The 21,429-nt window shown below is 43.5% G+C and overlaps 1 protein-coding gene across 1 annotated transcript in view; it reads right to left on the bottom strand.

Annotated features, from left to right (window-relative positions):
* LOC311107124 (sodium/hydrogen exchanger 3-like) overlaps window positions 1-21,429 on the bottom strand; it is a gene marked incomplete at both ends in the record, with an annotated part of 81,892 nt that overhangs the window by 1,638 nt on the left and 58,825 nt on the right. Inside the window, 8 exons of the mRNA XM_084149622.1 lie at window positions 977-1,031; window positions 1,146-1,319; window positions 1,422-1,542; window positions 6,799-6,947; window positions 7,228-7,357; window positions 7,506-7,576; window positions 11,667-11,756; window positions 11,902-12,104. Coding sequence (XP_084005748.1) covers window positions 977-1,031; window positions 1,146-1,319; window positions 1,422-1,542; window positions 6,799-6,947; window positions 7,228-7,357; window positions 7,506-7,576; window positions 11,667-11,756; window positions 11,902-12,104 — 993 coding nt within the window. The remainder of the gene's footprint in view (window positions 1-976; window positions 1,032-1,145; window positions 1,320-1,421; window positions 1,543-6,798; window positions 6,948-7,227; window positions 7,358-7,505; window positions 7,577-11,666; window positions 11,757-11,901; window positions 12,105-21,429) is intronic.

Raw genomic sequence — 21,429 nt, 5'->3', positions numbered from 1 at the left:
GGTGATGTGGACACCAAGGAACTTGAAACTCTCAACCCGCTCCACTACAGCCCCATCGATGTGAATGGGCGTGTTCGGCCCTCCTTTTCCTGTAGTCCACGATCAGCTCCTTTGTCTTGCTCACGCTGAGGAAGAGGTTGTTGTCCTGGCACCACACTGCCAGGTCTCTGACCTCCTCCCTATATGCTGTCTCATCATTGTCGGTGATTAGGCCTACTGTTGTGTCGTCAGCAAACTTAATGATGGTGTTGGAGTTGTGCTTGGCCACGCAGTCGTGGGTTAACAGGGAGTACAGGAGGGGACAAAGCACACACCCCTGAGGGGCCCCAGTGTTGAGGATCAGCGTGGCAGATGTGTTGTTGCCTACCCTTACCACCTGGGGGTGGCCCGTCAGAAAGTTCAAGATCCAGTTGCAGAGGGAGGTGTTTAGTCCCAGGGTCCTTAGCTTAGTGATTAGCTTTTTGGGCACTGTGGTGTTGAACACTGAGCTGTAGTCAATGAACAGCATTCTCACATAGGTGTTCCTTTTGTCCAGGTGGGAAAGGGCAGTGTGGAGTGCGATTGAGATTGCGTCATCTGTGGATCTGTTGGGGCGGTATGCGAATTGGAGTGGGTCTAGGATTTCCGGGATGATTGTGTTGATGTGAGCCATGACCAGCCTTTCAAAGCACTTCATGGCTCCCGACATGAGCGCTATGGGCGGTAGTCATTTAGACAGGTTACCTTCACTTTCTTGGGCACAGGGACTATGGTGGTCTGCTTGAAACATGAGGTATTACAGACTCGGTCAGGGAGAGGTTGAAAATGTCAGTGAAGACACTTGCCAGTAATACAACAAAATGTGGAATAAGTCAAGGGATATGAATACTTTAAGGGCACTGTAGTTGATTTAGAAAAACGCAACCGTAATTCAAGAACGCCCCTACCCACAAGCCTCTTATATAATGCAAAAGAGAAGTGAAAAGCAAAGAAGTACCTTCGTCCCCATAAGCATGGCTTTTACTGTTATCCGTGGATTTTCCGTTTGGCATCTAAAAATGACACAAAATGAAATACACAACATACTGTACATATTATCACATTGCCTCCAAGAGGATGGCTATGAAGACAAGGGGGAAGGAGAAAAAAGTGTAGTCATCCCTGACCTTTTGTGGCTGGTCTTTCTTTAGATGATTGGTTATATTCTTGGGTGGCGCGACACCCATTTTGGCGGACTTGAAGGACTCTAGACGGCTCCTCATGGTTCTCTGGAAGATCTCTTGCACCTCATTCTCATCCTTGTTGACGTCAAGGTGTTTCCGACTGTACCAGTGTCTGTGCTGTTAGGTCAAGGAATGAGAGGAAGAGGGTAAAAAACTGCTTTCTTTTTAGCGCCCTTGGCATTTTTTGGGGGGATCTAATTGTCTTCAACTAAGCAATACCTGTTTCTTGCCTCTGTACAAGTGCTGCTGCAGTAGATGGTGTGCATTAATGTCCTCTGACTCCCTCATCTTCAGGTCCTGCTCATGCATGTTCAGGCAGACAGGGGTTACACTGTCCCATCTAGAAGGGAAGAAACATTAAATGTTCACTGTTAGTAATTTGCTGGCGACTGGAGGGCAGACTCTGAAAACGTACTAGGGCCCGGTTTCCCAAAAGCATCTTAAGGCTAAGTTTCAACAGGACAATGACCCAATACACCTCCAGGCTGTGTAAGGGCTATTTTACCAAGAAGGAGAGTGATGGAGTGCTGCATCAGATGACCTGGCCACCACAATCCCCCGACCTCAACCCAATTGAGATGGTTTGGGATGAGTCGGATCGCAGAGTGAAGGAAAAGCAGCCAACAAGTGCTCAGCATATGTGGGAACTCCTTCAAGACTGTTGGAAAATAATTCCAGGTGACGCTGGTTGAGAGAATGCCAAGAGTGTGCAAAGCTGTCATCAAGGCAAAGGGTGGCTATTTGAAGAATTGGTTTTACTACATGATTCCATATGTGTTATTTCATAGGTTGTCTTCACTATTATTCTACAATGTAAAAAATAATACAAAATAAAGAAAAACCCTTGAATGAGTAGGTGTCAACTTTTGACTTGTAGTGTACATTTACAAAAACACTGTGGCTCCATTGCATGATTTAGGATACAAGAGCGGTTTGGAAGCCGGGTTGTTAGTGTAGAGGAGAGTCGAATTAACACATCAACGCCAGACGTCAACCACAATGAGAATACACAAGGACCTCTCTTCAGTGGCCAGAGAACAAAGAAAGAGGGGGGCCACCCACAGCAATCTACCGGCAGGAGTCGTCCTTCCCCTCTTTTGCTCATCTCACACCTCTAGTCTACATCAAAGCTTCTCCTATCAGCAACAAGGACGACAGCTTTTAACCAAAGGGACTTGTGCCAGAGAGAGACTCAGCTGGGACCCGATGAAGACTGAGGATGACTGTGGCTAACTACTGGACTTCTGAAATCCTTTGTTTTGGAGAGTTCTCTGAAGACCATTAGTTCCAGACAGTATATACATAAGAGTATCCAGCTCAATCTCACATATATTTTCCCTGATTTGAATGTGAGCGTGTATCTGTTACTTTATTATTACTATCTGTATTTCTCCTATAATTTTACATTTGAGTCATTTAGCAGACGCTCTTATCCAGAGCGACTTACAGTTAGTGCATTCCTCTTAAGATAGCTAGGTGGGACAACCAGATACTGTATCACAGGCATAGTAAGTACATTTTTCCTATAATCCCAATAATTAAATATTAAGAATAACTGTTTGATTTTAGGCCCTCTAATCCCCATTACCTGTTTGTGACTCTGATTCTGTAATGTATTAAATTCAAAACTGATATCACATTTACATACATATTCAGAACCTTTACTCAGTACTTTGTTGAAGCACCTTTATTTGGGGAGCTTCTCCCATTCTTCTCTGCAGATCCTCTCAAGCTCTGTCAGGTTGGATGGGGAGCGTCGCTGCAGAGCTATTTTCAGGTCTCTCCAGATATGTTAAATCGAGTTCAAGTCCGGGCTCTGGGTGGGCCACTCAAGGACATTCAGAGACTTGTCCCAAAGCCACTCCTGCATTGTCTTGGCTGTGTGCTTAGGGTCGTTGTCCTGTTGGAAGGTGAACCTTCGCCCCAGTCTGAGGTCCTGAGTGCTCTGGAGCAGGTTTTCATCAAGGATCTCTCTGTACTTTGCTCCGTTCATCTTTCCCTCGATCCTGACTAGTCACTCTGCCACTAAAAAACATCCCCACAGCATGATGTTGCCACCACCATGCTTCACTGTAGGGATGGTGCTAGGTTTCCTCCAGACGTGACGATTGGCATTCAGGCCAAAGAGTTCAATCTTGGTTTCATCAGAGGAGAGAATCTTGTTTCTCATGGTCTGAGAGTCCTTTAGGTGCCTTTTGGCAAACTCCAAGCGGGCTGTCATGTGCCTTTTTACTGAGGATTGGCTTCCGTCTGGCCACTGTACCATAAAGGCCTAATTGGTGGAGTGCTGCAGAGACGGTTGTTCTGGAAGGTTCTCCCATCTCCACAGAGGAACTCTGGAGCTCTGTCAGAGTGACCATCGGGTTCTTGGTCACCTCCCTGACCAAGGCCCTTCTCCCCCGATTGCTCCGTTTAGCCGGGCGGCCAGCTCTAGGAAGTCTTGGTGGTTCCAAACTTCTTCCATTTAAGAATGATGGAGGCCACTGTGTTCTTGGGGACCTTCAATGCTGCAGACATTTTTTTCTACCCTTCCCCAGATCTGTGCCTCGACACAATCCTGTCTCGGAGCTCTATAGACAATTCCTTCGACCTCACGGCATGGTTTTTGCTCTGACATGCACTGTCAACTGTGGGACCTTATAGAGACAGGTGTGTGCCTTTCCAAATCAACTCCAATCAAGTTATAGAAACATATCTCAAGGATGATCAATGGAAACAGGATGCACCTGAGCTCAATTTCGAGTCTCATAGCAAATGGTCTGAATACTTATGTAAATGCAATGTTTTTTTTATTTTTAATAAATGTGCAAACATTTCTAAAAACCTGTTTTTGCTTTGTCATTATGGGGTATTGTATGTAGATTGATCAGGGGAAAAAAATATTTAATCAATTTTAGAATAAGGCTGTAACGTAACAATTTCGAAAAAGAGAAGGGGTCTGAATACTTTCAGAATGCACTGTAAATACTACAGTAATGTTTGCAAAAACACTATAGTCCACAAAACACTGCAGTAATTATTATAGTATATGTTACAGTATTTATTTGCATATACCCTTCCCATTTTCCTCCCCCATATCCCAATTTGTGCCACTCAAATGTGAGAAACCTACATGCCAAGTATAGACCATATATTGTGTTCCCTACAGGTTATGAAAAGAGCAGTTCAGTCGAATAGTTTTCCTCGAGGAGAAAGCCCCCACTGCAATGGGAAAGATAATAATAAAAAAAACACTGTAGTAAATACTACAGTAATGTCTGCAAAAACACTACAGTATAAAACAGTCCGCAAAAACATTATTCATTACTATAGTCGTTTTCTTTTTACTACAGTATTTATACTATAGTAAACTTTAAATACTGCATTATACTATAGTCATGTCCGCAACACTACAGGAAATACTACAGTAAAGTCAGCAAAAACACCACAGTGAATACTATAGTATTTATGCCATAGTATACTATAGTATTTTTTCATGTGGGTGTGGAGCACATCCTAAAGGGTTCGAGCCAGGATCCACTAGGCTCATATACAATCTCCTCGGGCTGGTCACTAGTTTTACATCAAACTGTCCTGCAACATCATTTCCATCCTATCCTACAATAGAGGGATTTTACTACACTGACGATTCGCAACCGCTAGTGTGTGTTCGCTCTCTTCACCAAGCAGACTGGCTCCCAGACTGTTAGACACAGCAGGCACTTTTCACCTGTTCGGCTAGCTATAACTATAGCCACCATTGGGCGCCATGCGTAGGGTGTTTGTTTCCCACACCAGCGATCCGGCTTGGCCTCCCTGTCCCGCCGTTCGCTACATTGGTGCAAACTATGGGACGGTGACTATGGGATCATTGGAACACACCATGTGTGTGTTTTCCTAAGGTGATGCGGCTGTAATAGATCATCCGCTCAGTTCTTCTGTACTCTTGCACTGTTGCTAGACTAATACAGATGTCTAGCCTCCGTATTGGAACAATACGACAAGGGAAACCACCCTCTAGCAGGTTGCTCTAAGGAGGGATTGAGTTATACAGTGGGGAAAAAAGTATTTAGTCAGCCACCAATTGTGCAAGTTCTCCCACTTAAAAACATGAGAGAGGCCTGTAATTTTCATCATAGGTACACGTCAACTATGACAGACAAATTGAAAAAAAGAAATCCAGAAAATCACATTGTAGGATTTTTAATGAATTTATTTGCAAATTATGGTGGAAAATAAGTATTTGGTTTGGTTTGAAGAAATCAACAGTGGGAGCAATTATTAGGAAATGGAAGACATACAAGACCACTGATAATCTCCCTCGATCTGGGGCTCCACGCAAGATCTCACCCCGTGGGGTCAAAATGATCACAAGAACGGTGAGCAAAAATCCCAGAACCACACGGGGGGACCTAGTGAATGACCTGCAGAGAGCAGGGACCAAAGTAACAAAGCCTACCATCAGTAACACACTACGCCGCCAGGGACTCAAATCCTGCAGTGCCAGACGTGTCCCCCTGCTTAAGCCAGTACATGTCCAGGCCCGTCTGAAGTTTGCTAGCGTGCATTTGGATGATCCAGAAGAGGATTGGGAGAATGTCATATGGTCAGATGAAACCAAAATAGAACTTTTTGGTAAAAACTCAACTCGTCGTGTTTGGAGGACAAAGAATGCTGAGTTGCATCCAAAGAACACCATACCTACTGTGAAGCATGGGGGTGGAAACATCATGCTTTGGGGCTGTTTTTCTGCAAAGGGACCAGGACGACTGATCCGTGTAAAGGAAAGAATGAATGGGGCCATGTATCGTGAGATTTTGAGTGAAAACCTCCTTCCATCAGCAAGGGCATTGAAGATGAAACATGGCTGGGTCTTTCAGCATGACAATGATCCCAAACACACTGCCCGGGCAACGAAGGAGTGGCTTCGTTAGAAGCATTTCAAGGTCCTGGAGTGGCCTAGCCAGTCTCCAGATCTCAACCCCATAGAAAATCTTTGGAGGGAGTTGAAAGTCTGTGTTGCCCAGCGACAGCCCCAAAACATCACTGCTCTAGAGGAGATCTACATGGAAGAATGGGCCAAAATACCAGCAACAGTGTGTGAAAACCTTGTGAAGACTTACAGAAAACGTTTGACCTGTGTCATTGCCAACAAAGGGTATATAACAAAGTATTGAGAAACTTTTGTTATTGACCAAATACTTATTTTCCACCATAATTTGCAAATAAATTCATTAAAAATCCTACAATGTGATTTTCTGGAATTTTTTTTCTCATTTTGTCTGTCATAGTTGACGTGTACCTATGATGAAAATTACAGGCCTCTCTCATCTTTTTAAGTGGGAGAACTTGCACAATTGGTGGCTGACTAAATACTTTTTTTCCCCACTGTACATGCAAAATGGGTAAGTAAACTGCACGCAATGTCAGTTTCACCATTCGTACCTGTACTTTGCCCCAGGGTTGTCCAACCCTATAGTGCATTACTTTTGACTTGAGCCATTGAGATGCGGACTGAGTCAGGCAATGTTGCTTACAAGATGGAGGAGACTGGAACATGATCCATTGGGATGCATGTGCCATTGGGATGCAAATTAAGTCAGGCAATGTTGCTTACAAGATGGAGACTGGAACATGATCCGGTCCCATATTTTCTGTCATGATGGAAGGCATCATCTCTGAGAAGTTGGCACCAAACATCTTATTGAAATCCACATCAGCCTTGGATTCATGCCGAACGAACGCCAATGAGCCTCTGCTTTCTCCCTATAATGGGATAAAAATATTTCATCAAATCAAAGTTGTACACAGTCTCCATCAGATTAGAAGATGTAGCAGTGAAATGCTTGTGTTACTTGCTCTTAACAGTTCGAGTAACACAAGCATTTTGCTGCACCCGCTGTAACATCTGCTATAAAAAATAAACAAAAAAAATATATTTGTAATGTTAATGTAAATCAGTGATCCTGGTGGTTAATTTATTGTGTAGCATTGTAACTACAGTATTAAGTTGTCATGGCTTTCCCAAACCTTTAGTCGCTCTTACCTCTTTCACATAGCTCATGGCATCCTTGAGGTTGAGCTTGTGGAAGATGTTGAATATGTGGTCACAAGACTTCCTGGCAGAGGGAGTCATCAAGAGCCAGTACAACCACCTCTCCTCAAATGTATTCCACCTTAGAAGGATACGAGAAGAGAATAAAAACAAAACAATTGTGTTAAATTTAATCTTTGAAAGGTATGGTATGTAATACATTAATTTAAATAATACTTATATGATGACAACTTATTGAAGTTGATAATATGATGTTAGTGTCCACATACTTGTCCCTCATGTAGTTATGTCCTATTTGTCCAGAAATGTCCTCTATGGCGACAAGCATGTGGTCAAAGGTCTGAAAAAATAAAATGGAATGATGATTCATGGATATATTTAATCAAGGTTAGATTTAGGTTGACCATTTTCAACACTGTTAGATTAACTGGTTGATGTTTTATAAAAAGAGGGGTTTAGCAACTGACACTCAGCCCTTGATAAACACCCTTCATCTTCCAGACCCCTCTCCCTCTATACACTAACTGCTGTTGAGTTCATGTTTGGGTTGAGGGCCGGTTGACATGTGCACTACTGGACACAGATTCCACAATGACCCTTATCCATCCTGACCTTCTGCCTCCTGGTGCTCAACCCCAAGCCACCGAAGTTCCCTTCATCACAGTAACTGGAGAAAGAGCTCCTATTCTGGGAAGGTGTGAAGTCTTGATACAGGTGGGTGACTACTCTGCACGTCACCCTGTCTGGGTTGCTGAAGTTAAAGTGCACTATTTACTAGGCATGGCTTTCCTGTGTAAGGCAGAGGCAAAGCTGGACTTCCAGACAAATACCATTATTTTCCAAGATGATAAACCCATCCCCCCTTTCAGTGAGGCTGCCTTTCCCATGATGCCCACTGTGGCGCAAACAAACCCTGCCAACCGACAAGCCCTAGCCTTTAGTGGGAAGCCCCCTTTGCAGAGTGCACGTTCCCCCTCTCCAATGATAGCCCCACCACCATGGAGCCACAGGAGTAACTACAGCCCCTGCCTACACCAGTTATACAGACGGCAAGTGTCACCACAGTCGCAGAATCGGCAGCAAAGCCATGTGGGAGTGACAAGTCTGGGACCTACTTTACACATTCTGGCACAGCTTTGCTGTCACTCCTAATGATGTAGGTCGAACCCACTTGGTGCAGCACATCATTGACACAGGCAACGTGCTCCATCCGACAACGCGCCAGATGGATGCCCTATGCCCACCAAGCCGCAGCGGATGAGCTCATAGAACAGATGGCATCTACTGACACCATCAAACAGTTTGATAGGCCTCCCCCGTGGTCATGGTCCTCAAAAAGAGATGGAACCTATAGGTTCTCTGCCGACTATCAGCAACTGAACGACAAGACGGTGAAAGATTCCTATCCACTGCATCGGATAAACGAGTGTCTCGATTATGTCGCTGGCTCAGCTTGGTTCTCTTCCCTGGATCTACGGAGCGGATAGCCAGGTATCTCTGGCACCCAAATACAAAGCAAAGACTGCCTTCACCATAGGACGAGGCCTGTGGCAGTTTACCACTATGCCCTTTAGCTTGTATAATGCCCCTGCCACCTTCAAGAGGCTTATAGAGAAGGTTCTCAAAGGTGTGCCCCCGGAACAATGTGTGGTGTATTTCGATGATCTACTGGTGCATGGGACAAGCTTCGAGATTGCGTAGGAAAACTTGGAGGAAGTTCTAGGCCGAATCCAAAGAGAAAAGTGCAGTTTCATGCAGAAAGATGTTACCTTCCTCGGACACAGAGTCAGCCAGGCAGGAGTCATGACAAAACCGAACAAAGTTGCCGCTGTCAGGGATTGGCTTACACCATACATACACCAGCTTCGGTCTTTCTTAGGGCTAGCCTCCTATTACAGATGATTTATTGCTGGGTTCGCCACTATGGCAGCCCCCTTTTACTACCTTTTGCGGAAGTTCAAAGTTTTCCAATTTTCACTGATATCCACATGGCAGTCAATACCCTCTTTGAGTGGGGGATGGACCAACATACACCCTTTAACATCCTGAAGCAGGCTTTGTGTCAGGACCCTGTGTGCATCAGATCCCCAGATCCGGGAAATCCGTTCAACCTCGATACGGATGCCAGCAATGAAGGCCTCGGTGCAGTCTTGTCGCAGCTAACCCCGGAAGGAAAATGAGTTGCATATTACAATCGCACCTTTGACAAGCCAGAGAATAATTGTATAACCCGCCGGGAGCTTCTGGCGGTCGTCGACTCAGTTGAGCACTTCAAGCATCTCCTCTGTAGCCTTCCTTTCACCGTGTGCACCGATCATGCTGCCTTGAAGTGGCTCCTGTCCTTCAAAGAGCCGGAAGGAGTAGCTCGGTGGATCAAACAGCTCCAGGCATTCCAATTCACCATTCAGCACAGAGCCGGGGAAAGCCATACTAATGCAGATAGCATGTCTCGGCTGCCATGTGCACCAGAATGCCACATCTGCAACTGAGCAGAAGCACGTGAGGCCGTGAACCTGCATGTCGAAGAGGTGAAGTGCTGGGCACTGCTACCAGCAAATGAACAAAGTTGGCGAGAACTGCAGCTGGATGATCCTGACCTCAGGATGGTCATGGGTTGGCTGGAGGAAGGGTCCCGGCCACCCTGGGAAGAAGTAGTGGCACGGTCTGCCACTGTAAGAGGCCTATGATCTGAATGGCCTGGTGTACAGCTCCTGCCAGCCACCTGTGAACCCTGTTGGCAAGTGGTGGTGCCCAAGGATCTTTGAGAAAAGGTGTTGTAGGCACATCATGGATCCCCCGTCGTTGGCCACTTTGGAGTAACAAAGATCAGTGTAGCGACCCTCTAGCTCTATCATAAAATACCAAAAATCATGTGGGGGGGCTCATGGGGAAATTATGGGGGGAGGAGTTGCACCTAGTTCACATAGCTGATAGGCCACTAGTTTTTGGGGTTGAGGGGGGTCTGAGAGACTGAATGGGACACAATAACATCTCCTCTGAGTTATTTGACAGCCAGATGCTTTTATTGTTTTGGGCAACCCTTCTAACCCTCTGTTAGCCTTTATTTCGAGGGCATTAAAACCTGATTTGCCGGTTCAGCTACAGTCTCCTCGTTCTTCTAGTTAGTTAGCTAGCTAAGGAGTGGGTCCGCTAACGCCACAATATAGCCAATTTTGACTTTGTGGCTGTGTTATCTAGTGGAAAACATACCTGTGGGCTGTGGGTTGTGACAGCAGAGATGGTAGAGAAAGCAAGACAATCCACTCCCATTGCCCATTCCCTCATTTTTTTTGATGGGGAGAAGCGGCTTGGAAGCCGGTTGTGAGTGTATGAGCTGGGAGACCGGTATAGCTCATTCATTTTAAAGGTATTCGCTTTTAACATTGTAATGTGAATCAAGTCTATCTAATAACGCTGTTTATTTAACCTTTTGCTGCAGTGGGCTAAATCATGGTCACACAGAGTGTTTCTTGGTAGTCTTAAACAAATATACTTTGAAAAAAGGTATACACCTCACACATGGTTATGGGCCTAAAAAAAAGAAGACACCTGTACCATGTCAGATATAGAGTTGAAATGCATTCAATTTTGAGTTTGCATCCCAATATTACACTTGATAATATACATCACAAAATACTGAAATATAACAAAACAGTTTGACATAGAAACACCGGATTTTCAGCGTTTTAAAAATAAATGATGTTTATTAATTATGAAAAATATTAATCACATTCCACCCATGAGGCCACTAGGTTATTTGACTGCAGGAAAGGGCTACTAAAAAAATACTGCTATTGTATAAATGACCCGGGGTTATAATTATGTTTTTTATTTTTCACAGAGCTTTTGGAGCGCTGTTCTTACTGTTGAGTTAGTTTGTGTCCCGATAGGTAGGTAGGTTTTTTCTCTGTAGTCTGCCCTGGTGAGCTGGTATCCAGGCAAAAGATTTGGGGTTGCCTTAGCGGGCGGATTAGTACAATTTTCTTTGTAATATACATGTTTGTTTGTATGTTGCGTCACCACTTCCCTAGAGACCTCCTTAGGAGGGAGCTATTTCATTCGAAAGCAGTGTGCATTCACATGCCAATTACCACCATTGTGTTGTTATACCAATTACCACCAGTGTGTTATTATCCTATAAGAATATTATACCATGAGTGTGCTATCTCACAAAGTTTTTCATCACGAGTGTACTAGCTTACAAAGAGTATTTCATCACGAGTGTGCTTTATTTAAAGTCTGCATGAATCTCGCCCTGCTACTAATTTATTTGTGTGTTCTCTTAATATACCTTGTCATTAACAAAGGTGGTGTAGTACAGTTTACAAAAAGTAAAAACTTTACTTTGGGGATTAATTAGAGAGATGTAAGGTGTGTTGTCTGAGTCTTTGGGGTTGATGAACAACAAAGACTTCTGACCAGATAGTTACCCTATTCTGTATTTTTTCAGCTAGTGTGCGTTCTGTCACTGCTGCCCTCTTCACTTTCAGCCAGTTGACCAGTGGTTTCATGGTTATTCCCTGCAACAAATAAGAAAATATAGTAAACCGGTGGCCAATTAAAATATACCAGTCTGTTCAAGTGAACACATTACACTATGAAAGAAAACAACAAATATTTCACTATCTATCGACTGAAGTTTGACATTTAAATGAGCTATTTTACCTGCAGCACGACAGTGAAGTACACCACTAGGAGGGTGGTGCTGATCATCAGATTCTTCTCCTTGAACTTATTCTCATCCAGCGAGACCACAAGGCCATAGGCTACTGCCCCTCGTAGGCCACCGTAGCCCATCACTACCTGATCAATAAACTCCAAGGGAACCAGTCGGTACTGGTTGAGAATCCAGGTGAGTAAAAAGACCCCTGTGATATAGACATACACACAGAGAAAGGCAGTATTTCTGTTACATGTGCCTTGTAGTCTTCACATTTTGCTGCCATAAAATTACATCTAAAAAGGGATAAAATTAGATGTTTTTCCTACAGATACACAACCTACTTCACATTTTAAAAGTGACATACAATTATAGAAAATGTTCCTAATTAATACAATTTAAAAAAACGAAGATGTCTTGATTGTGTATGTTTTCACACCTCAGAGTTTTCACACCGCCGCGTTCACATGCTATCGGAGTTATCGGAAACAGTGGGAAATGAATGACCGTCCAAGTCGGAATTACAAGTGGGAAACTCAGAGAAAAATGTTGTTACCCGAGTTGTGACATTTCACAACTGACCTTTTACCTTTTCATCCAAAAAATGACAAATCAATTTTTGACAATGACAACCTTATCAATATGGATAATGTAGCTACTCTGACAGTCCTGTAGCTCAGCATCCGCTTCATCGGACCACTTCACTATTGAGCGCATCTCAATTGAGCGTATCACTGGTACTTCCGTATGGAGTTTTTGTTTGTAAGCAAGAATCAGAAGGATAGAGTTATGGTCAGATTTGCCGAATGGAGGGCAAGGGAGAGTTTTGTATGCATCTCTGTATGTGGAGTAAAGGTGATCTAGAGTTTTTTTCCCCCCTCTAGTTGCACAGGTGACATGCTGGTAGAAATGAGGTAAAATTGATTTGTTTTCCTGCATTAAAATCACCGGCCACTAGGAGCGCCGCCTCTGGCTGAGCATTTTCTTGTTTGCTTATGGCCCTATACAGCTCATTGAGTCCAGTCTTAGTGCCAGCATCAGTTTGTGGTGGTAAATAGACAGCTACGAAAAATATAGATGAAAACTCTCTTGGTAAATAGTATGGTCATGAGGTATTCTAACTTAGGCGAGCTCCTGCTCCTAGAGACTCCACTAAGTTTAAGCTTTTTACCATTGTCCTCTTTCCCTTCTGCGATTGGTTCATGCAGTCGGGCTGGTGCCTGTTCTGCCTCCCGTCATACAGGAGCGAGTGGCTGAGCATTCACTTCTCTTGACACCCTCTCTCCTACACGGAGCAGGATCAAGACATACGGTCCTATTGCACTGGATTAAGAAATCTGGCCCACAGTTTTTTCTTATCGTTTCACTTCACAGCCTGACTTCATACGTCACGCATTTGTCTGCGCTCTCGTGAACGGTAGTCCTGCGGGTTGACATGGTTCACCTCCCTGCTGCCACGCACTATGGACTCTGTCTCGAAAAGGCTCAAATAGGCTCTTTTTTTTTTGTATGTGCCTACCCCAGACGGTTCCAAAAATGCCCCAGCTTCTGGGGTACTTTTGCAGCCACTACAGGATCTCTGCACCCTGCTGGGGTGTGTGCTTGATAAACAGTGACATTCTAGTCAGCCAGTTCTTTACCTGCTTATGTCCAGTCCTGGTGGGGTTGGCTTTTGCATATGACACCCTAGCATACAGAACCCTTTTGACATGTGTTTCTACCCCGGTCGCCAGTAGGCTACATGCCCTGTGCACGACCGGCATGTGGACTGTTTTCTGTCGGCCCGATGCTAACACAGTCTCTTTTCGTTGGGTTACCTTCACGTAGCCTGCCTAATCCCTCTCTGTGACTTAGGTCCAGTAGTTTATTCAAGATTGGACCTTGGGAGTCTTTGACTTCCTGTCCGCCACCTTCCCCAGAAGAGAGTCTCCTTTTGTTCCAGTGTGCGCTCTGCTCCTTTGCTGGAGGGGACAAGAGCCTATGCTGTTATGCTCTCCTTGGTAGCTGCCTTCGACAGAGGGTGGATACCTCTCTTTTCTCCTACACTATCCTGCTTAGGATTCGAACCCTATTCGCTGTTCTCTAGGTCTGTCTTCAACAGACATTTGTGATTGGTTACTTTGAGTTATGGGAGTTACAGAACAAAATTCTATTGTGAAATATTTCACTCGTTATGTAAATAACCTTTAGTTTCACAATGTATTGGATTTTACCCAAACCTGTCGTTTTTAATTCAGGCCCCCAAATGTTTTTGCCGTATTGTCTTGCAGTATTAATTAACGGCCTTGTTGCAAACAGAATCAATGATTTAGAGTGGATTTTTTAACACAGGCTTTCTTCTTTTCACTATGTCATACAGGCCAGTAATGTGGAGTGAATGTAATGTTGTTGATCCTCTGTATTTTCAAGTATTGTGGTGGCAGCATCATGTTATGGATATGATTGTCACCGGCAGGGATTGGGGAGTTTGACAGGACCAAAATAAATATGAAAGGAGCAAAGCCCAAGTAAAAAGTTAAAGGAAAACCCGACGTAGTCTTCTGAAAACCTAACCCTGGGATAGAATTGTATTTTTCAGCGAGACAATTACACAAATGTTTATGCCATACACACCAGAATGGCTTTTCAATAGGTGTTTAGTGTTCCTGAATGGTCCCGTCTCAGTCCTGACTTACAGTGTGGAAAAAAAGTATTTAGTCAGCCACCAATTGTGCAAGTTCTCCCACTTAAAAAGATGAGAGAGGCCTGTAATTTTCATCATAGGTACATTCAACTATGACAGAGAAAATGACAAAAAAAAATCCAGAAAATCACATAGTAGGATTTTTAATGAATTTATTTGCAAATTATGGTGGAAAATAAGTATTTGGTCAATAACAAAAGTTTCTCAATACTTTGTTATATACCCTTTGTTGGCAATGACACAGGTTAAACGTTTTCTGTAAGTCTTCACAAGGTTTTCACACACTGTTGCTGGTATTTTGGCCCATTCCTCCATGCAGATCTCCTCTAGAGCAGTGACGTTTTGGGGCTGTCGCTGGGCAACACAGACTTTCAACTCCCTCCAAAGATTTTCTATGGGGTTGAGATCTGGAGACTGGCTAGGCCACTCCAGGACCTTGAAATGCTTCTTACGAAGCCACTCCTTCGTTGCCCGGGCGGTGTGTTTGGGATCATTGTCATGCTGAAAGACCCAGCCACGTTTCATCTTCAATGCCCTTGCTGATGGAAGGAGGTTTTTACTCAAAATCTCACGATACATGGCCCCATTCATTCTTTCCTTTACACGGATCAGTCGTCCTGGTCCCTTTGCAGAAAAACAGCCCCAAAGCATGATGTTTCCACCCCCATGCTTCACAGTAGGTATGGTGTTCTTTGGATGCAACTCAGCATTCTTTGTCCCCCAAACACGACGAGTTGAGTTTTTACCAAAAAGTTATATTTTGGTTTCATCTGACCATATGACATTCTCCCAATCCTCTTCTGGATCATCCAAATGCACTCTAGCAAACTTCAGACGGGCCTGGACATGTACTGGCTTAAGCAGGGGGACACGTCTGGCACTGCAGGATTTGAGTCCCTGGCGGCGTAGTGTGTTACTGATGGTAGGCTTTGTTACTTTGGTCCCAGCTCTCTGCAGGTCATTCACTAGGTCCCCCCGTGTGGTTCTGGGATTTTTGCTCACCGTTCTTGTGATCATTTTGACCCCACGAGGTGAGATCTTGCGTGGAGCCCCAGATCGAGGGAGATTATCAGTGGTCTTGTATGTCTTCCATTTCCTAATAATTGCTCCCACAGTTGATTTCTTCAAACCAAGCTGCTTACCTATTGCAGATTCAGTCTTCCCAGCCTGGTGCAGGTCTACAATTTTGTTTCTGGTGTCCTTTGACAGCTCTTTGGTCTTGGCCATAGTGGAGTTTGGAGTGTGACTGTTTGAGGTTGTGGACAGGTGTCTTTTATACTGATAACAAGTTCAAACAGGTGTCATTAATACAGGTAACGAGTGGAGGACAGAGGAGCCTCTTAAAGAAGAAGTTACAGGTCTGTGAGAGCCAGAAATCTTGCTTGTTTGTACGTGACCAAATACTTATTTTCCACCATATAATTTGCAAATAAATTCATAAAAAATCCTACAATGTGATTTTTTGGATTTTTTTTTCTCTATTTGTCTGTCATAGTTGACGTGTACCTATGATGAAAATTACAGGCCTCTCTCATCTTTTTAAGTGGGAGAACTTGCACAATTGGTGGCTGACTAAATACTTTCTTTCCCCGCTGTATATTTCTCCCATGGGCAAAGAAATTCAAAAGGGGTGGTCATATTAATTAACAGACATTTTTATCAGAATGTGCAAATTGTCCAAACAGATCCTCAAGGTAGATGGATGATTTAAATTTAATTGGACCATAAACAGATATGGCTCATTAACCTAAATGGTCCAAATAATGATGATTCACGCTTCTTTGAAAATACAGTGGTATTTGATACACTGCCGATTTTGCAGGTTTTCCTACTTACAAAGCATGTAGAGGTCTGTAATTTTTATCATAGGTACACTTCAACTGCGAGAGACGGAATCTAAAACAAAAATCCAGAAAATCACATTGTATGATTTTTAAGTAATTAATTTGCATTTTATTGCATGACATAAGTATTTGATCACCTACCAACCAGTAAGAATTCCGGCTCTCACAGACCTGTTAGTTTTTCTTTAAGAAGCCCTCCTGTTCTCCACTCATTACCTGTATTAACTGCACCTGTTTGAACTCGTTACCTGTATAAAAGACACCTGTCCACACACTCAATCAAACAGACTCCAACCTCTCCACAATGGCCAAGACCAGAGCGCTGTGTAAGGACATCAGGGTTAAAATTGTAGACCTGCACAAGGCTGGGATGGGCTACAGGACAATAGGCAAGCAGCTTGGTGAGAAGGCAACAACTGTTGGCGCAATTATTCGAAAATGGAAGAAGTTCAAGATGACGGTCAATCACCCTCGGTCTGGGGCTCCATGCAAGATCTCACCTCGTGGGGCATCAATGATCATGAGGAAGGTGAGGGATCAGCCCAGAACTACACGGCAGGACCTGGTCAATGACCTGAAGAGAGCTGAGACCACAGTCTCAAAGAAAACCATTAGTAACACACTACGCCGTCATGGATTAAAATCCTGCAGCGCACACAAGTTCACCCTGCTCAAGCCAGCGCATGTCCAGACCCGTCTGAAGTTTGCCAATGACCATCTGGATGATCCAGAGGACGAATGGGAGAAGGTCATGTGGTCTGATGAGACAAAAATAGAGCTTTTTGGTCTAAACTCCACTCGCCGTGTTTGGAGGAAGAAGAAGGATGAGTACAACCCCAAGAACACCATCCCAACCGTGAAGCATGGAGGTGGAAAAATCATTCTTTGGGGATGCTTTTCTGCAAAGGGACAGGACGACTGCACCGTATTGAGGGGAGGATGGAAGGGGCCATGTATCGCGAGATCTTGGCCAACAACCTCCTTCCCTCAGTAAGAGCATTGAAGATGGGTCGTGGCTGGGTCTTCCAGCATGACAACGACCCGAAACACACAGCCAGGGCAACTAAGGAGTTGCTCCGTAAGAAGCATCTCAAGGTCCTGGAGTGGCCTAGCCAGTCTCCAGACCTGAACCCAATAGAAAATCTTTGGAGGGAGCTGAAAGTCCGTATTGCCCAGCGACAGCCCCGAAACCTGAAGGATCTGGAGAAGGTCTGTATGGAGGAGTGGGCCAAAATCCCTGCTGCAGTGTGTGCAAACCTGGTCAAGACCTACAGGAAACGTATGATCTCTGTAATTGCAAACAAAGGTTTCTGTACCAAATATTAAGTTCTGTTTTTCTGATGTATCAAATACTTATGTCATGCAATAAAAAGCAAATTAATTACTTAAAAATCATACAATGTGATTTTCTGGATTTTTGTTTTAGATTCCGTCTCTCACAGTTGAAGTGTACCTATGATAAAAATTACAGACCTCTACATGCTTTGTAAGTAGGAAAACCTGCAAAATCGGCAGTGTATCAAATACTTGTTCTCAACCACTACCAGTCAAAAGTTTGGACACGCCTACTCATTCATGGGTTTTTCTTTATTTTTACTATTTTTTTACTTTGTATAATAATAGTGAAGACATCAAAACTATGAAATAACACATATGGAATCATGTAGTAACCCAAAAAGTGTTAAACAAATCAAAATATATCAAGCCAACCTTTGCCTTGATGACAGCTTTGCACACTCTTGGCATTCTCTCAACCAGCATCATGAGGTAGTCACCTGGAATGCATTTCAATTAACAGGTGTGCCTTCTTAAAAGTTAATTTGTGGAATTTCTTTCCTTCTTAATGCGTTTGAGCCAATCAGTTGTGTTTTGACATGGTAGGGGTGGTATACAGAAGATGGCCCTATTTAGTAAAAGACCAAGTCCATATTATGGCAAGAACAGCTCAAATAAGCAAAGAGAAACGACAGGCCATCATTACTTTAAGACATGAAGGTCAGTCAAAACGGAACATTTCATGATGAAACTGGCTCTCATGAGGACCGCAACAGGAATGGAAGACCCAGAGTTACCTCTGCTGCAGAGGATAAGTTCATTAGAGTTACCAGCCTCAGAAATTGCAGCCCAAATAAATGCTTCACAGAGTTCAAGTAACAGACACATCTCAACATCAACTGTTCAGAGGGGACTGTGTGAATCAGGCCTTCATGGTCGAATTGCTGCAAAGAAACTACTACTAAAGGACACCAATAATAAGAAGAGACTTCCTTGGGCCAAGAAACACGAGCAATGGACATTAGACTGGTGGAAACGTGTCCTTTGGTCTGGAATCCAAATTGGAGATTTTTGGTTCCAACCGCTGTGTCTTTGTGAGACGTGGTGTGGGTGAACGGTTGATCTCTGTTTGTGTGGTTTCCCACCATGAAGCATGGAGGAGGAGGTGTTATGGTGCTTTGCTGGTGACACTGTCTGTGATTTAGTTAGAATTCAAGGCACACTTAACCAGCATGGCTACCACAGAATTCTGCAGCGATACGCCATCCCATCTGGTTTGCGCTTATTGGGACTATCATTTGTTTTTCCACAGGACAATGACCCAAAACACACCTCAGGCTGTGTAATGGCTATTTGACCAAGAAGGAGAGTGATGAGTGCTGCATCAGATGACCTGGCCTCCACAATCACCCGACATCAACACAACTGAGATGGTTTGGGATGAGTTGGACCACAGAGTGAAGGAAAAGCAGCCAACAAGTGCTCAGAATATGTGGGAACTCCTTCAAGACTGTTGGAAAAGCATTCTAGCTGGTTGAGAGAATACCAAGAGTGTGCAAAGCTGTCATCAAGGCAAAGGGTGGCTACTTTGAAGAATATAAAATATACACTTTTTTTGGTTACTACATGATACCATACAGTGGGGAAAAAAAGTATTTAGTCAGCCACCAATTGTGCAAGTTCTCCCACTTAAAAAGATGAGAGAGGCCTGTAATTTTCATCATAGGTACACGTCAACTATGACAGACAAATTGAGGAAAAAAAATCCAGAAAATCACATTGTAGGATTTTTAATGAATTTATTTGCAAATTATGGTGGAAAATAAGTATTTGGTCACCTACAAACAAGCAAGATTTCTGGCTCTCACAGACCTGTAACTTCTTCTTTAAGAGGCTCCTCTGTCCTCCACTCGTTACCTGTATTAATGGCACCTGTTTGAACTTGTTATCAGTATAAAAGACACCTGTCCACAACCTCAAACAGTCACACTCCAAACTCCACTATGGCCAAGACCAAAGAGCTGTCAAAGGACACCAGAAACAAAATTGTAGACCTGCACCAGGCTGGGAAGACTGAATCTGTAATAGGTAAGCAGCTTGGTTTGAAAAAATCAACTGTGGGAGCAATTATTAGGAAATGGAAGACATACAAGACCACTGATAATCTCCCTCGATCTGGGGCTCCACGCAAGATCTCACCCCGTGGGGTCAAAATGATCACAAGAACGGTGAGCATAAATCCCAGAACCACATGGGGGGACCTAGTGAATGACCTGCAGAGAGCTGGGACCAAAGTAACAAATTCTACCATCAGTAACACACTACGCCGCCAGGGACTCAAATCCTGCAGTGCAAGACGTGTCCCCCTGCTTCAGCCAGTACATGTCCAGGCCCATCTGAAGTTTGCTAGAGTGCATTTGGATGATCCAGAAGAGGATTGGGAGAATGTCATATGGTCAGATGAAACCAAAATAGAACTTTTTGGTAAAAACTCAACTCGTCATGTTTGGAGGACAAAGAATGCTGAGTTGCATCCAAAGAACACCATACCTACTGTGAAGCATGGGGGTGGAAACATCATGCTTTGGGGCTGTTTTTCTGCAAAGGGACCAGGACGACTGATCCGTGTAAAGGAAATAATTAATGGGGCCATGTATCGTGAGATTTTGAGTGAAAACCTCCTTCCATCAGCAAGGGCATTGAAGATGAAACGTGGCTGGGTCTTTCAGCATGACAATGATCCCAAACACACCGCCCGGGCAACGAAGGATTGGCTTCGTAAGAAGCATTTCAAGGTCCTGGAGTGGCCTAGCCAGTCTCCAGATCTCAATCCCATAGAAAATCTTTGGAGGGAGTTGAAAGTCCGTGTTGCCCAACGACAGCCCCAAAGCATCACTACTCTAGAGGAGATCTGCATGGAGGAATGGGCTAAAATACCAGCAACAGTGTGTGAAAACCTTGTGAAGACTTACAGAAAACATTTGACCTGTGTCATTGCCAACAAAGGGTATATAACAAAGTATTGAGAAACTTTTGTTATTGACCAAATACTTATTTTCCACCATAATTTGCAAATAAATTCATTAAAAATCCTACAATGTGATTTTCTGGAATTTTTTTCCTCAATTTGTCTGTCATAGTTGACGTGTACCTATGATGAAAATTACAGGCCTCTCTCATCTTTTTAAGTGGGAGAACTTGCACAATTGGTGGCTGACTAAATACTTTTTTTCCCCACTGTATGTATTATTTCATAGTTTTGATGTCTTTGCTATTCTACAATGTAGACAATAGTCAAAATTAAGAAAAATCCTTGAATGAGTAGGCGTGTCCAAACTTTTGACTGGTACTGTGCGTGTGTGTGTATAGCTTCCATCAATGTAATTGTCTGCATCACTTCCAATCCCCCATATATATTTTTTTGTAAATGAATACATACATTTATTTACCAAGAAATATGGTGGATTGGAAGGGATGCAGACAATAACATTGATGGAAGCTACAATCTATCTGCAATATTAAAGCTGATCTACCCCCTAAAACAAATACAAAATAGAAATGTACTCAGTATGAGCAATTTGGACAAAAACAATGGATATGTTGTTGCCCTAAGAGTTGTGCAAGGTTAGTAGAATATTATTCAAAATAATTCACAGCTGTAATGGCTGCCAAAGGTGCTTCCACTCTGGGGTGTGAAGACAATCAATACCTCTTCATTCTTTATTTAAGTA

This window comes from Coregonus lavaretus (assembly GCF_964263955.1).
Source record: "Coregonus lavaretus genome assembly, chromosome: 3".
NCBI classification, from domain to species: Eukaryota; Metazoa; Chordata; class Actinopteri; order Salmoniformes; family Salmonidae; genus Coregonus; species Coregonus lavaretus.
Note: the sequence above shows the minus strand (reverse complement) of the source record. Positions and strands in the feature narration are given on the sequence as shown.